Source organism: Homalodisca vitripennis, chromosome 6 (genome assembly GCF_021130785.1).
Source record: "Homalodisca vitripennis isolate AUS2020 chromosome 6, UT_GWSS_2.1, whole genome shotgun sequence".
In the NCBI taxonomy this organism is placed as follows: domain Eukaryota; kingdom Metazoa; phylum Arthropoda; class Insecta; order Hemiptera; family Cicadellidae; genus Homalodisca; species Homalodisca vitripennis.
This window is the reverse complement of record NC_060212.1, coordinates 5,972,407-5,990,802: the sequence shown is the minus strand read 5'-3', so window position 1 is coordinate 5,990,802 and position 18,396 is coordinate 5,972,407. Positions and strand designations below refer to the sequence as shown.

The following is an 18,396-nucleotide window of genomic DNA, read 5'->3' as shown; positions in this document are numbered from 1 at the left end:
ATGCTTGCCACATGTATAATTATATTCTAAATGTAAAATGACCTGTGCTAGCAGAGCTGGGAAGTATTATTTGTTGTGTAATACGGTAATACAGATGCTAATACTTACTGTGGTCAAACCTACAGAACCGTCACTACCAGTGCTAGCGGAGCTGGGAAGTATTATTTGTTGTACAATACGGTAATACAGATGCTAATACTTACTGTGGTCAAACCTACAGAACCGTTACTACCAGTGCTAGCGGAGCTGGGAAGTATTATGTGTTGTGTAATACGGTAATACAATGATAATACTTACTGTGGTCAAGCCTACAGAACCGTCACTACCAGTGCTAGCGGAGCTGGGAAGTATTAAGTGTTGTGTAATACGGTAATACAATGATAATACTTACTGTGGTCAAGCCTACAGAACCGTCACTACCAGTGCTAGTGGAGCTGGGAAGTATTATGTGTTATATAATACGGTAATACAGATGCTAATACTTACTGTGGTCAAACCTACAGAACCGTCACTACCATTGCTAGCGGAGCTGGGAAGTACTATGTGTTGTGTAATACGGTAATACAATGATAATACTTACTGTGGTCAAGCCTACAGAACCGTCACTACCAGTGCTAGTGGAGCTGGGAAGTATTATGTGTTATATAATACGGTAATACAGATGCTAATACTTACTGTGGTCAAACCTACAGAACCGTCACTACCATTGCTAGCGGAGCTGGGAAGTACTATGTGTTGTGTAATACGGTAATACAATGATAATACTTACTGTGGTCAAACCTACAGAACCATCACTACCAGTGCTAGCGGAGCTGGGAAGTATTATGTGTTGTGTAATACGGTAATACAGATGCTAATACTTACTGTGGTCAAACCTACAGAACCGCCACTACCAGTGCTAGCAGAGCTGGGAAGTAATACGTGTTGTGTAATACTGTAATACAGATGCTAATACTTACTGTGGTCAAACCTCCAGGAGTGGACGATGACTGCCAGAACCGCCACTACCAGAGCCAGACATCCCGCCAACTGCATGACAGGTTGCTGAAGACATCTGACACACCACAACAAACATATTTTCTTGTTAGTTCTATCAAAACGTCTGCACCAACATTATTATATCATTATGACTGCAGACAGACTATCAAGAAATAGTGCAGACAGACAAACTCAGAAAAAGTTATTTTTGCTAACGCTCAGCTCGGCTTAGTCTTGGTAGGGCTTGGAAATTTGAGCAATAAATTGTGTTCATCATGTAATCAGTGGTGTTACAAAATATAATAATAATGACACATATGTTTTTTAGTGAAGTAACTCCAAATGATACCGCCGCACCGCGCCACTGTACCGCTGCTGCCTTGATTACACGTCTGTTGAACGTGAGTTAGTGGCACGTGACAATATTACCGGTTCTTACACGTGTGTAAGATATGCTTTATAGGTTAAATTTTGTTGCTTATTATTGAAGATTGTATCCCATTAAACCGCTTTATTTAATATAATTTACTTGTGTTTTGCTTGATTTTAAATAATCCGAATTAACCTCTTTCGTGAAGAACATTGTTTTTTTAGGAGTATGTAAACGGCATGTTTAAATGCCCAAGGACGTACTAGTAAATTAGAAAAAAATTAATCATGTTGTAGGAGGTCTCATGCTACTTTTAGAAGTATTACCAAACTATCTTTTTCCTTCTGTTACTTTTAATATTACACTTATGAGAGATCGCTGTAATTAATTATAATATTTTCTCAGTAAAAATGTTACATGGAGATTATACCATTACGTTGCAGAATACCATTTTCGCAATTATTATTTTAAATTTTATGGGTTTGAATATTTTACTGGCAGACTGACGATCATTGCAGTGAAGGAGTTAACCCAGTAAGTTCATGCGTATTCGAAATACATTAGAGACTACTATCTTTTAAGTCGTTTATTGAACAATCTGTATATTGTCTTATTTATTCATTTACTCATTTTCTGGTAAGTTTATTATTATTGTTTACTGTTACCTTGTTGCAGATTTTTTGATAGTTCGTTTTGTCAACTACTCGTGTTGATATTACGTTTATTTCGTAAACTGTTATTGATTTTAGCTTCGTATATTATAGAATTCTCTGTATTTATAGATATATTTATGTTTCATTGTTATTAGTGATAATTTTGTAGGTCATGTTGTATTTTTATGGCTGTATTTAATGTTTACCTTTTGTTATATACTTTAACTTTTACAATGTTCTCATAAACATGGTTAATATTTTTATATATTTTCTTAATACTGGACAATTTCCATTTACTTTGTAAATTGTTAAATATTGGATATGCGACTGAAAATACAGAAATAAATAAATAAGACACAGGGATATTTGCATATTATTATTATTTTATATCTGATACATTTCAAACGACTTTGAAATATTGTTAACACAATTAAAATTAAAAATTATTTCTGGTATGCTGTTTCTGTAGGAAGTATGGCTCTCTAGCTATCTTCAGTATGCAAAAGTTCAACGGAAACTCGGAGGACTAGTGATGTGTAAATACAGGTGAATGAAACTATATAGTAATTTAATGAATGAAAATTATCGACACCTTGTCAGTTTGTTATAAAGAAGGCTGATCGTTGATAAGTCAGGTTGATTAGTGATCAGATAAGCTTCAGCCAATCACGACACAGCTTAGCCCTCTTATTTGTCTGTTCCTGTACACAACTGACTGTGCCAGTTTTGGTTTAACATTTGAAAGTACATAAACACTGTGGTGAAGTGGGCCTGCAGCTGACGAGTCAGCCAGTACCTTGTCCGCAGACCGCGAGAGCCTAGGGGCCTATTCTGATAGGGCGAAGTGGGCAACTCCGCCGTATTAGACTTGCAGATTGGTCCAGCTTTTATCAATTACAGCTTCTGGTGCAAGAATACCGGACCTCTAGTCTGTAAACAAGGTTATAAACGACTGCTTTCAGGCATCAACGCCAAATAATACGAGACAGACTTCAGCGTCCAACAAGAGTCTTTCACTGTACAAGAGAATGATTGAAATTTACTGCTAGTATGATAAGGAAGTGTAACTTACAAATTTATGTGCCATATTATAATTGACTAAGCATTAGTGAAGCCTATAACTCGAGGGCTGGAAAAAATTAATTTCTGCATAAAGATTAATTTTTTTAATAAACAACACTGCCTTAGATTAGGACGCATGTCACTTCAAGAGATTTGACTGAGCGTCATTCAGGTATCTATGATTACGAGAAAATAGCAGTATAAATAAATCTGTACACTGATGCAAACATACGATATTTTTGAATATAATATATTAACACATGTAACATTTATTTATTACAATGCATGCCAAAATATCTTAAGGTATCATCATGTGTAGGCGTTTTTTAATTTAAACACAGCTAAGAAACCCAGGCTAATGAATAAAAATGTGAATATTTCATGATATAGACATGAAACACTCTATATGAGAAGTTATCTCATCTGTAGACTAATCAACTTCATTTCTGAGTAGACAAGAACGAGTTCTATGACAATACATGCCCAAACATGCAATTTGTGGCTTATCATCATTGAAGCCTATCTTTCAGTAGGATGACACAATTACTTTATTTTTTGTATGCCAGAGGATGTAAAAATGTCTTTACTATATGATTGTCACACACATCTGTCCGTAGAGCAGGTCTGCTCGAAAAAGAGATGAACTATAGAACTATTACAAATTTTAAATAAAATCTCAGCAAAGATTGTTATGCAAGAAGTAGTATGGGTATTCCAACCTAGTCGTTATAGAACTAAACTTCTACACTTTTATGACATTTTCTACATTTGACAAAAATACATGAAACATACAATTTGAAGAACCCATAGCTAAATAACAGCCATTTAAAATGTTTACCAAGTAGTCCACATGATTGTAAATTAAAATTTTAAAAATTCTCCAAAATTAAGTTTAGGATCGTAATTAATTAATGTATTAAAAAGTAGAGTTTTCTTATACAGTTGGTTTACATCTTTAACTTAATTTCTTAACTAATATTGTGTATTAATGTTTTTGTGTTTCTCATTTTGTGTATGAAACTGTTCTATCAGAAATAATATGCACATAACAATACCAATATATAGAAGTTTAACGTTGGGTCCCAAAAAAGTATAATGTCCATTCTGAATCGTAGAATTAAGCGAATTTTGAAAAGAAAACCCACCGAGACTAGTATTATGACTTAAATGTTACTGAAGGACTCGTAGATAAAATTGTCAATTAGTTATGAGTTTTTAGCACTCTTTCTTATTTATTAATACTAGCACATCACTTGCTTACAAATCAACAAATGAACAGAGCAACATATATTTAATTCACAATTACCTCATGTGAACTAGGCCTGATTTTTTATACGTCTAATTGAAATAGAGTGGATGATACCTTAGCACACAGACACTGCAGATACAGTAGGTGTAGCACTAAGTGCCTTTAATGGATATTGTCCAATCCATCTGAATTGTGCACTGTCACGTAATTTAATCATATAACCCATATCACTTGAGTGCATGTCTGCCGAGAATTGGGGTTTTTAATATATTTTTTTCAAATGCGTAGGATAATACAATATTCTGCTAATTTATCACATCATAAAACACAATATGATTGTTCATATAGTTCCAAAGGTTTTGATAATTGTAAAAAACATTATTATGCTAATTTATTACATTATAAAACACAATATACTTGTTCATATAGCTGCATAGTTTTGATAATTTAAAATCTGTATGACTAAAATAATTTTTTTTACTGCAACTGCAAGTACATAAAATACTTATTTTATATTTATAGCCTGTAGCTTATTTTGATATCGATCGAAAGCCTTGGTATCTAAATGTGTTTTTTTACGGATTTGAAATGTATCCGACTATACGTAGGTCTTTGAGCCATGAATTACCAAAGTTCCAATGTTAATCTTATTAGAGTATATGAAAAGTCTAGAATGGCTCCATCCTCAGCTAGATATTTATACTTAAATAGTTTGCAGATAGAGTCCATTGCATTTGTGTTACATTCATCGTAGTGAGAGAACAACGTGACCTGATTTCATAATCATAAGATTGTATAAGTTTTTTTATGTTTTCAGTTTGTAGTACACTGGATGTAGAAAGTGAGGTGGTAACTTATCAGTAGCATTAGCAACACCAGTGATGATCAACAGTAGAAGTTAACTCTTGTACCAGTTGGCAACAGTTGATAACACGTGTTGTATTTATAGTCCGACAAGTGTATCCAAGGACATGCCCTTTATGCGACCGGAATGTTCCCAGGGTACACAAAATCTTCAGCTTCCAACGCATTGCTCGCTAATCTCGTAGTGTTGTAGCTTAGCTTAGTTCCCGACAAGTGTATCCAAGGACATGCCCTTTATGCGACCGGAATGTTCCCAGGGTACACAAAATCTTCAGCTTCCAACGCATTGCTCGCTAATCTCGTAGTGTTGTAGCTTAGCTTAGTTCCCGACAAGTGTATCCAAGGACATGCCCTTTATGCGACCGGAATGTTCCCAGGGTACACAAAATCTTCAGCTTCCAACGCATTGCTCGCTAATCTCGTAGTGTTGTAGCTTAGCTTAGTTCCCGACAAGTGTATCCAAGGACATTCCCTTTATGCGACCGGAATGTTCCCAGGGTACACAAAATCTTCAGCTTCCAACGCATTGCTCGCTAATCTCGTAGTGTTGTAGCTTAGCTTAGTTCAGCTTTCCGGACCTCACTGGCCAAACACAAGTCTGCAGTATGTGCAACCTAACTTTTCACTTGGGGTGTGCACAGTTTGTCTGACTCTAACTCACAATTAAAACAAAATTTGTTTAAAAACCTGAATTAAAATTACATTAAAAAATAAACATAAATATAAAGATGAAACATAATTTTGTAACTATTTGACAGCACGGCTCACGTTAAAAAAAGCTTTAAATAAAGCAATGAGGAGATTAAGAAAGATGGAGATATTTGAAATGCGTTTATGAGAACTATTTCGTGGTCGCTTTATGGATTTCCTAAGTGGTAATAATCTAGATGGATAATCATGTTATGTGTAATCTTAAAGTTATCACGTAGAAGTTTATATAACCAAACATTTCGTTTGAAATTAGTCACATCAGAAAATAGTTATTTAAAATAAAAAAAATAAGTCTTGTAAAAATCCAATTTTTCAAAAGATTAAAAATATTTCTATTTGTTTTAATATTTCAGGCTTTTTATTGAGTGCTTGCGTAAATTATACGGGATGAACAAGTGTTGAAAACTAGTGTCATTCCTTAAGAAATATATTGTAATGTTTAATTTAACTCACTAAAAAGTGTAATAATAAGTATTAATTAATTCGTGCAGGAAAACCATGACCACATATTTACTTATGAATATGACAAGTTCTTTCAGTTGTTTGTTCATAAACATATAAATTTACGGTGACGTTAGGTCGTGCTTTATACAGTGTCAAAAACGTCCAACACAATAACAGCTACAAGTAACATTAAACAGTACAAATAAACATTATTTTTAAAGTACAGTATAATATTTGCATAGTACGGTTTTCAAGTAATGTAACATACTACATTTTTGGAATTGTACTTCGAGTGCCAAACATTGTTTGTTACCAGTTCAAGAGGTACATATTAGGTTGTACCTACATTCTTTATTTGGGTAATTGATTGCTTGTAAAATACCAATTTTGTTTCACAACTTTAAGTCAACTGTGAGATTAAACGTGACATACTGATTCTTGGCTTTTAAGAATATTTGAAGTGGAGATGCTTAAAAAATTGAGCTGGAGGTTTATATTTGTCCACACCACAACACTCCACGTCATTTCACATCACACCGTATCGCAATAACTGCCCTACGCTACTCCACACTGTACCATACTACGCAAAACTATTCCCTTACACACCACGTCAAACACGCCGCACTACGCTACTCCACGCCATACCATACTACGCAAAATTATTCCCTTACACACCACGTCAAACACGCCACACTACGCTACTCCACGTCATACCATACAACGAAAAAAAAACCTTTCCTTGTCACGCCACGCCACACTACGCTACTCCACGTCATACCATACTACGCAAACCCTTTCCTTGTCACGCCACGCTACACTACGCTACTCCACACTATACCATACTACACAAAACTATTCCCTTACACACCACGTCAAACACGCCACACTAAGCTACTCCACGTCATACCATACTACGCAAAACCTTTCCTTGTCACGCCACGCCACACTACGCTACTCCACACTATACCATACTACGCAAAACTATTCCCTTACATACCACATCAAACACGCCACACTACGCTACTCCACACTATACCATACTACTCAAAACCATTCCCTTACACACCACGTCAAACACGCCATACTATTCCACACTATACCATACTACGCAAATCTATTCCCTTACATACCACGTCAAACACGCCATACTATTCCACACTATACCATACTACGCAAATCTATTCCCTTACACACCACGTCAAACACGCCATACTATTCCACACTATACCATACTACGCAAATCTATTCCCTTACACACCACGTCAAACACGCCATACTATTCCACACTATACCATACTACGCAAATCTATTCCCTTACATACCACGTCAAACACGCCATACTATTCCACACTATACCATACTACGCAAATCTATTCCCTTACACACCACGTCAAACACGCCATACTATTCCACACTATACCATACTACGCAAATCTATTCCCTTACACACCACGTCAAACACGCCATACTATTCCACACTATACCATACTACGCAAATCTATTCCCTTACACACCATGTCAAACACGCCATACTATTCCACACTATACCATACTACGCAAATCTATTCCCTTACACACCACGTCAAACACGCCATACTATTCCACACTATACCATACTACGCAAATCTATTCCCTTACATACCACGTCAAACACGCCATACTATTCCACACTATACCATACTACGCAAATCTATTCCCTTACACACCACGTCAAACACGCCATACTATTCCACACTATACCATACTACGCAAATCTATTCCCTTACACACCACGTCAAACACGCCATACTATTCCACACTATACCATACTACGCAAATCTATTCCCTTACATACCACGTCACAACATCCCACACTACGCTACTCCACACTATACCATACTACGCAAAACCATTCCCTTACACCACGTCACACCACGCCACACTACGCTACTCTAAGTTATACCATACTACTAAAAACCTTTCCTTGTCACACCACGCCACACCGCTATTCCACGTTATATATTCCATACTACGAAGAACTTTTCTTTGCCACACCACGTCACACTAAGATTCTTCATGCAAGTGCCACACCAAGCAACGCCTTTTTTTCTGTTCGTACAATAAAATGCTTTAAGAAGACATAACAGGTTATAGTGAGTTTCTCGATACCCAACAGTTCCTTCCTAACGACATTAAAACGTTTTTGGTGATGAGGGCGTAAGGTTAGGAACGGATTGAGCACTGAATATAAAGCACCATTGTATAATGATTGTGGATGACATCAGACGTTCTTATCCTTGTCAGGACTCATAACTGTGAATAATCACGTGTTCTGGACCCAGCTGAATAGTTAATGCGAATAATTTATACTGGTCCGAATAAATTAAGTTTTCATGTTTCGAAAATTATTACTTCTCAAATGTATTCCAGACGTGTGGGACCGCTTAGGAGATAATCCCCATTATACCTTCTCTTCGCAATTAAAAGGATTGTTTCCATTACAAATAAACGAAAAAGAAGTCTTAACGAGGTCGTTTGTTCAAGACGGGTCGATATAAACGAGTGGTTGGCAATACTTCAAAAATAATGGGGAGTATAATATGGTTTATCATTGTTCTTGGTCAAACCGTGAGTTACATACATTATATTATGTTTTGATAAGTAAGAAATCAGTTGGTAAATGGGCTGTTAGATCACGTAACATAATTATAAATAAGAGAACATTGCGCAGTAATAAATATAACACCCAGCCAGCGCCCGTTTACCTAATTACACTTGAAATTATCAGCTAGCCATATGATCGTGACCTTTAGGTAAAAAATCTTTCGTACACAAACTGTCATTAAATTTAGGAATAAATTTTTAAAATCTATATGAATATTATCTTTACAAGAAAAGCCAACTGATGGTATATAAATTATAATTTAAAGATCTTTAATTGATAAATAAATTGAAAATTCATGGACTGAACTCGTATTTACAAGCAAAAACGCAAATACTTTTTATTTCATATTTTAAATTCCACCAAATATTTCAAATTCTTCGAAATTCCTTGGAGAAACAACATGCGATTTGAACACCAACACCAAAATGTGCGTAATGACAATGAGCTATTGTTGTAGGAGTTTATTAAGTAAAGGAACAATTTGTAAATCATGTTGTAAAATTTGAAATCCAAATAGATGATTTGAATTGATTAGTAAATATCAAACGTTACGTCTGCGAATATCGTAGTATGTCGAATCTGTTTATAAACTGTAATCTACAATTGCACTAGAGCAAAGACCACGTGGAAGACCTAGCGGCAAGGCGGTTTAATCAAGGTAAAGAGGATCCCATTGGCCCAGCAGGTGCATACTTATTAATGTTCAATCTATTGAAATCCTGTTCATCAAACACCTATTTTAGGTATTAATTTAAATTAAACATATTACTCGACATTGAAATGTATTGCAGTGTGTTGAATCTATTTATGAACCGTAATCTACAATTACACGGATCAAAGACCACGTGGAAGACCTAGCGTCAAGGCAGTTTAATCAAGGTAAAGAGGTATTCAACTGTCCTGCAGGTGCATACTTATAAATGTTCAATCTATCGAATTCTGTTCATCAAATATCTATTTTAAATATGAATTTAAAGTAAACGTATTATTCTACTTTGAAATGTATTGTAGTGTGTCAAATAAATTAAAAACAAGAAATCTTCAAATATTAAAGATTACGTGGAAGACCTAGCGTCAAGGCAATTTAATCAGGTAAAGAGGTATTCCATTATCCAGCAGTTGCACACTTATACATTTTCAGTCTATTTACATTCTGTTTCAAACATCTTTTTTTGAATAATTATTAAAAGTAAACGTAGTGCTCTGTATTGAAATGTATTTTAGTGTGCCGAATCTATCTATAAACCGGAATCTACAATTGCACAGAGCAAAGACCACGTGGGCGGGCCAGACGGCGGTGTTGTCAGAGACACGCCCCCTGGCTCCGGCCATGTCTTGATTAATGATGTGGCGTAAAGAGTATAGAAAATTAGCATCGCCTTTTGGCAAACATCTTTGTGTAGAGAAACTCGTTCAGAACTCATCATTCTTGTGCCGCCTTGTACACGGAAGGCCCATGCTGGGTATGCTAATTTTGCAATTGAATAGTAAGTATACATGTACCTCGATGTTTTCCCAAATAATAATACATAGATTGAAGAGTGATAAGTTGACCACTTAAAGCAATGGCTATAATCTGCTTTCGTGAATGTTTCAAATTGATTTATTCCATGATATTTTAACGATGTATTTGATATTTCGCCTCTTCAAAACTCTTGCTAAGGACCATTCCTACGCTTCGTTGAATTAACGAGAGAAAAACGAAATATCACTCTTCTTAGTAATTGAATAGCTGCTTAAAGTTTGATTTTCTTAACATTTTTTTTAGAATTTACAAATACATTTTTTCCATACCATGTAGTCTATCGCGTCATATGTCTATCCCTCTTGGGAAGCTAAGCACTATCTTTTTTGTTTTTGTTTTTTTTTTTTTTTCCTTTGGGATATTGGGGTGGATTCATAGATCCTCACACGTCAACCTGAGCTTATTGTGTGCCCCTTTGATGTTAGAGGGGTAAGCCTATCTTCGTGCCCTTAATTAGGCTAAGAAGCTTTTCCCCGATACTAGCATCTGGTTCGTCGCCTGGTTGTTTATCACCGAAAAGAGCCCTTCTCCTTGCTCCCAGTCTCTCACAGTCCAGTATTATGTGTTTTGCAGTCTCTTCAGACTTATTGCAGAGTCTACACTCCGAGTCCTCATTTCGTAAACCTAGAGTGTTTAGGTGTTTCCTGAAGTGGCCGTGTCCAGTGATCAAGGCAATCACTTGCTTAACCCGATCCCTGCCCAGCCCCATCAGCCATCTGGTGAATCCGGAGCTAGAATCGGCAAGCAGTCTTTTGCCGAGTGCTTGTCCTTGGTGACTCTGCCACCGCAAGCGGTGTGTCTTCCTGGACCATTTTTTTATACTTTGGTAAGCGGCTGACTTGCTTATACCACAACTCGGTTCTGGACCGGTGTATGGCATGCTTGCTCCGCTTTTGGCAAGCCTGTCGGCGCATTCGTTGCCACCTATGCCTGTGTGGCCCGGTACCCAACCAAGACGCACACAGTTGCGTGATCCAAGCTTGCAGAGAGTGTTATAGCACTCCCACACAAGCCTGGATGAAATGCTGTTGGAGTCAAGAGCTTTAAGAGCTGCCTGACTGTCTGGCATTATACAGATGTTCATTCCCTGGTACCTTCTGGTGAGGCCTAGGTTGGCACAGGCTAGGATACCATAGATTTCGGCTTGAAATATGGAGCAGTTCCGACCCAAACTGCCGCTAAGGGCAGTTCTAGGGGATTGACTAAACACTCCATATCCAGTTCTACCCTTAATAAGCGAGCCATCCGTGTACCAGACAAAGCTCTTTCTTATTGTTGGGATGTTATCTTGCGATTTCCACTCATCTCTGGAGTAGAAGTCAACAGAGAATGGCTTATTGAATACGAACTCCGTTCTCATTGTGTCGGAGACCATTTCGAGAATAGCGCTTGGGTTTACAGCTTCAGTGATGGCGCCATGGCTCGCGTTAGACGCGCCATTCCTCCACAAACCAGCAACCATCAGCCGATAAGCTGACTTACGCGCTTCAGCTTTTATATGGACATCAAGAGGTAGAAGTCCTAAAGCCACCTCGAGGGTCGCTGAGGGACTGCTCCTGAATGCTCCGGTTACAAAGATTGTGCCAAGCCTTTGTAAGCTTTCAAGCTTGGCTTTGGCAGTTACCTGATTCACCTTTGTCCACCAGACTAATGAACCATAAGTGATTTGAGGCCTTACAACTGCTTTGTAAAGCCATAGTGCTATATGGGGTTTTACGCCCCATGAGATTCCTGCAAGTCTCCTGGACGTCATGAGCGCCCACTTTGCTTTGTGCAGGATATTATTAAGATGATCATTCCACGTAAGCTTTTGGTCTAGAGTCAGTCCTAAGTATTTGACTGTCTTTGACCACTCCAGCTGAGTGGATGCGAGTTTCAGCCTAGAAAGAGACTCTAGGTTCTTTTTTCTAGTGAATGGTACAACTACTGTCTTAGAGGGATTTACTTTCAGTCCCTCTCCCTGACACCAGTTGTGTACTATCTTAGTTGTTCCATTAAAGTTATTTTTGGCGATGGATGATTTGAAAGAATACCGGGACTTCGGACATTAGCCATTGTTGCAATTTACAACAACAGTACGATACGTTTCGCAGATTAATATCTTTCAAATCCTTCTCTTTAGATGTAAAAAAACTTAAGACATAACATTGTTAAGCATACATCAAAAAAGAAAATGCATTGGGTAATATTTAGTGAAGCCGTAGGCCTGTCTCTCTACATGATATACGAGAACGAACTGACCTATAAACTGAAGATTCTGTATGAAGCTTCATTTTATATATAGGCACAATGAGTGTGATGAACGTGCATTGTCACTCCATGGGATTCGGCTGGGCGTTTGGAAACAGTTTTACATTGACCTCATGATTATAATAGAAAAATAACGTAGAATAAACGAATGTGTTAACAAACAGACTGTTATGATATCAAATCTTAATATTTGACATAGTAGACCTAGCACATAATATTATAGCAATGTGATCTACATTAATGAGTAAAAATGTATCGTGAGTCAAAATATCGAGGATGACTAGATCTGAATACTAAATTTTGTGTTACAGATAGACTTGAAATGTTGCATGCAACCTCGGACAATCCTGTTACGCAACGTGGTGTGGTGTACTATATCTTGTCAATAATCATGATAACAATATTTTTGTCCTTTTGAAGTTTACGGTTGTCAAATCTGACTTTAGCGGGTTTCCTTGAGGAAAAGCGAAATGTTTATGTAACTTTAGTATGCACTTGGTATTTTCATACGGTATTTTCTCTTACAACTTTAATCTCCTCCACGTATATTATCTGCATAATCTAAAAACGGCATAAAATCCACAAACTTGAAGAAAAGCGAAATGCTGATGAACGCGTATTGTGAGAAAACACATGATATTTTATAACCTATTTCCCCTTGCTAATTTACTTTCCTCCAAATAAAATGAATACAATAAAATAATATGGTAATAAAAGCTGACTTTGAGATTTTTGTGGGAATTTCCGTTTTGGAGTTCCCCGAAATGAAGGAAAGCGAAAAACAAAATTTATCAGTAGTTATAAAGAATAAAAGTATTATTCCACACTAAGGGTAAATTAACAGATCCGCCTATCAAAAATACCAAGCTCATATATTATGTTACATAAATAAAATATTTGATTTGCAAAAAAAGAAACGATTTTGATTCGATCTTCACAAGTTATTAATGAACTATTTCTTCAAGTATGACAACAAGAAAACGCGCTTTGCTTAAACAGCAACACTCGTTGTAGGAATGCTGATATGGGTTTAGTAAAATGTTGTAAATAGTTATCATCGGTGAACTAGTTAGACAAAGTCGTCTATAAGGACCTTTATATAGTTAGGGGAAGCTGGTTTAACGTTTAGGTTTTGCCTTACGGTTGGTTTCAAATCTACCAAGCTACGAAAAAATATGATTTTAGGAAAAACAAATGTTATATTGTTAACCCTTATGTTACCCCATATCATACCGACACGTATTAAAATTAGCTCGCTTAACTTAAAGTATTTATTCTAATGAAGTGCTTCGTTTTACAGATTAACGTAAGCCAATCTTTAATAAATGTTACGTATCCCATAATTATTTATTCACATGTATATAAAGCCGCTTGGTAGTTAATTAATTTATTACCATTTATTTACAGCCCGTTTGTAAAAAATCCAATTTTAAGTCTATAAATGACATTATTTTGTTCTAGAGCTTAAAAATAAGTATATTTCGACAGTTTTCAGCCAGTAAATTATGTTGCAAGGCATTGATAACAGTAATGTTTATATCACTGGGGTTTGTATCTTTAAGTGTAAAACCAAGTAAATACGTACAAAAACATTTTGCAGCTTTTCAAAAAAGTATCAACATTAAAAGATCATCCACTAAAACATTATTAAAATGTTATTGTTAATTTCATTTCTTAGATATTTACTTTTTAAAAAATTTAAAAATTTAATGTATTACAATTATTTTGTTTCTTGTGAAATCCGATCCAATTATTGGCACCATAATGGCTCGGATATACACACAGGCTTACTTGCCCATGTAGACGCTGATTTCCCTAAAGGGAATTCCTTTTAGAGAAATTAGCGTCTAAATATATATATATATATATATATATATATATATATATATATATATATATATACACATTTAGTCTTTTTATTTTTAAGATATAATGACCACATTCTTTATTTTTATGTAGGACATAAATTTATTTTAATTTATATTATTTTGAAATAAATATCTATTCATTCATTCACGCCAAACGTTAGTAACCTTTCTTGGATGACATTTGTTAATAAATAAATGTAATATTGTGTTCTAATACAATATAAATATACATCATCCCATTTCATTAAGAAATGTGGTGTTTATGTTTTTATTCTCTATTCCATATTGGTAGGTTAAAGAGAACTGACCTGCGAACTGAGGACGGCCGGCCGAGTGGGACGAGCGAGACGGTCACTGGCGAACTCCGCGCTACACACTGGCAAACTGTGAATCCCTAACTCCGCCTCGCCAGTCGCTGTCAGGAGGTAGTAGTCGTTGAGGCCAGGTGATCCACTTTGCCAAGAGTTTTGATGCAATACCCCAACCCAGCCTCATTAATCACTTTATTCCCAATCACGCTGTTTTAGAGACAGACAAGATGAAACCCAAGAATTATATTGCAGGATCCTCAGTCCAATCTGTTTCACAATTCATTCATATTCATATTCATTCATGTTGGGTTTTAGTGCAACACCATCAGAAAGCTTAAACCTGAAGAATTTAGACAAATGGTGTCATCGGTTATAGCTTCTAGCCATAGTGTTAGAATACTCCAACCCGCCTGTCCAAACTATAGATATCAATTTAGAAGGTAGTTGACACAGGTCGTCATTTGCTATGGCTACTAGAGTTAGCCTCCAAACTGCATACCAATATCTTGAACAATAGCCAGGAGGTAATATAGACAGGTCAAATCATTCATTAGGCTACTATAATGACAGGATCCTCCAGCTCGCCTCACCAATCTCTTGAACACTAGTCAAGAGGTAATATAGACAGGTCAAATCATTCACTATGCTACTATAATGACAGGATCCTCCAGCTCGCCTCACCAATCTCTTGAACACTAGTCAAGAGGTAATATAGACAGGTCAAATCATTCATTAGGCTACTATAATGACAAGATCCTCCAGCTCGCCTCACCAATCTCTTGAATACCAGTCAGGAGGTAACATAGACATGCCAAATCATTCATTAGACTACTATAATGACAGGATCCTCCAGCTCGCCTCACCAATCTCATGAATACTAGTCAGGAGGTAATATAGACGGGTCAAATCATTCACTAGGCTTCTATAGTGACAGAATCCTCCAGGCCGCCTCAAAATCCAATTACATACATTTCAAGTCATTTGCTGTGGCTACTAGTTATATATCGCCTCTCTAATCTATATATTCTAGTCAGAAGGTAGTACAGACATGTCGTCATTCACTATGGCAACTAGTTATTGTGACAGGATCCTTCAGCCTGCAAATAGAAATCTCTTGAGTACTAGTCAAGAGGAATTACAGACAAGTAAAGTTACTCGGTATAACCGTTAATCAAATAATACTGAGATAATCCACAAGCCTGCTCATCTAACACTTGACCCCTAGTTAGGAGGGAATAGCGATAGGCATCCTCTATGACTTTTTTTGTTCATGAATTAAATACGTATTGGGTGAAATTTATAGTGGACTACCAGTTTAAAAAGCACTGTATATAATACACGCTATCACTGCAATTTAATAAACTACTCATTTCAGAAATCCCGTAAAAGCCAAAAAAAGTATAATTGAACTGAACTAATTGAGTAATCCTCTAACTAACTTTACCACCAATGCAATTACCACTTTGCTGTTCAAAACCCACAGTTGTTGGCGGTGTTTATGCTGTGAAACACTGGCCACACTCAAACCTCTAATTATAAGTTTAACGCTGTCCTGTTACAAACATGGTTGTTAATCTGTGAAATTTATAATACGACAAAGTGTGGAGTTTTGCTCTACACATCGACCATTCAATATCTCTCAATTTCAATAGAATACAGTGTAGTACCGCTTTTATACAACATTCTATCTATTTCTCTATCAGTGGCAGTTGCAAGACCTGTACTCTCATGCACTCTTTTGCTAGTTGTTCATATCATAGTTTATAAATCTATACTAGTTATGATGAGTTAATGTATTGCACGCTTTTACGATCCTACAACAACACGGGTTTTTTAGAAAAACTGAAAATAATTCATTTCAGACTTAATTTTTGGAGTTAGACTTTTTTATAACCACCATTGTATCACATTTACATTGCATAATAACCCAAAAAATTTTGTCACACCAAGATCCACTCACCCTGTATATATATATATATATATATATATATATATATATATATATAGTAAGTAATCCACAGGTTACTAATTGAGGTTGGAAAATTTCTCTTATCCGTTTGTACTTTTTATATCTGTCTGTATTTACTTTTCTTTCAGAAACTGATTTCATATTTTCCGTCAATCACAGCTGTGCCAGCTATATGATATGCGGTCTGGCGTAACTCTAACTTGAACAAAAAGGGTCAATAATAATAACACTTGATTACTGAAAAGAACTTGTATACTCAGTAAGTAACACACATACGAACGATGTGTGAATATAAAGCTATATTGTACCCGGATTCCGCTATAATCTATTTATACCTTTCTCGAATGTATGTGGGCATGCAATTAAAACTGTTCGAACAAACCTTTTCATTCTATTGTTATCTATGGTTGTTATATATTCTTTTGTTATGTATTCTTGCAACATATTCTATTGTTATTTATTAGTGTATAAAATATTCTATTGTTCTCAAACTATTGGATTTTCAGTGATTTTTTGTACTGTACTAGCTGTTCTGTAACTATCAATTGAAATACTGATAATAATCAAATGTCTGGTTCCAAATCAACCAGTGAACAACGTGTTTTGCGCGAGTTTATTGAATTTATTAAAACCCTTATATTTGTGCATATTTGTGTTTAGTTTGATAGAGTATTTTAATAACCTAAATTATTGGGCTCCTACAACTGGCTGGTCCCCATAAGCCGATATCACCCAATTAGTCGAATGTTTCAGTGTCCAAATCCACTTTTAGGGCTAAATATACAACAGACACAGCTATCAAATTTATATTGGAAGGCACACACAAGTACAGTTTAAAAAATCAAGTTAACCTAATATTATGTACTAAACGTGACTTTGCTCATCGACTTAGCATATTTCGACGTATACATTAGTCAACCTTAAGATGGAAATATTTTTTGTTAAAATAATTGTTTTTCATTTTAAAATCAAGTCCTTAAAGATAACTATTATGAAGTTATAACAAGTATAAACTCATTTTTATCACTCTCAGAGGAATAAAAACATTTCAAGTAGAATTTCCTATATTCAATCTATTCTAGTCCAAATAGATCGCCACAGACAGCGAAATCAACGGTCGAAAATTGGAAATTCTAAATTAATCTTTGAAACGCTCACCTGCATCACGGTGTGGGTAACTTATTTGATCTCATTTATTTCATACAAACCATGATCACATAATCTTTAATTTAATTTAATATGTCAAGCTTTATTGATTTCTTTTGATTGCCCTTAAATATATTCACATTATATGTTGTTAATTCCTTCTTGTATTGGTTATAGCGCTCTACGATGTATTACCAATCTTCAGTACTTAATCTTAAGATTGTGCAATCGATTTCGTTTTCCTAAAATATTTTCGGTGTTAGTGTTTATCTGTACTGAACAAAAGTAGAGAGCTTTTTAAGCACTCCCTGTCAAATTACAGGCATTTAAAGAAGGTGATTTAAACCATTTT

At 35.8% G+C, this 18,396-nt stretch overlaps 1 protein-coding gene across 1 annotated transcript; it reads right to left on the bottom strand.

Annotated features, from left to right (window-relative positions):
• Positions 1 to 964: 964 nt before the first annotated feature.
• On the bottom strand, positions 965 to 18,062 carry LOC124365137. The gene is made up of 4 exons (XM_046821089.1): positions 18,057 to 18,062; positions 16,369 to 16,481; positions 14,927 to 15,071; positions 965 to 1,054 (listed from the first exon to the last, which is right to left on the bottom strand). Exons 1-4 carry the CDS (start codon positions 18,060 to 18,062, stop codon positions 965 to 967), a joined length of 354 nt encoding a protein of 117 aa, XP_046677045.1.
• Between the last annotated feature and the right edge of the window lie 334 nt (positions 18,063 to 18,396).

What these genes read in the sequence shown, in the direction of transcription:
- LOC124365137 (XM_046821089.1), bottom strand. An exon ending in GTAATTGCATTGGTGGTAAA is followed by an intron (nt 15,072 to 16,368) that starts GTTAGTTAGAGG and finishes CTCTTGGCAAAG; the next exon opens with TGGATCACCTGGCCTCAACG. An exon ending in CGGCCGTCCTCAGTTCGCAG is followed by an intron (nt 1,055 to 14,926) that starts GTCAGTTCTCTT and finishes GTGGTGTGTCAG; the next exon opens with ATGTCTTCAGCAACCTGTCA.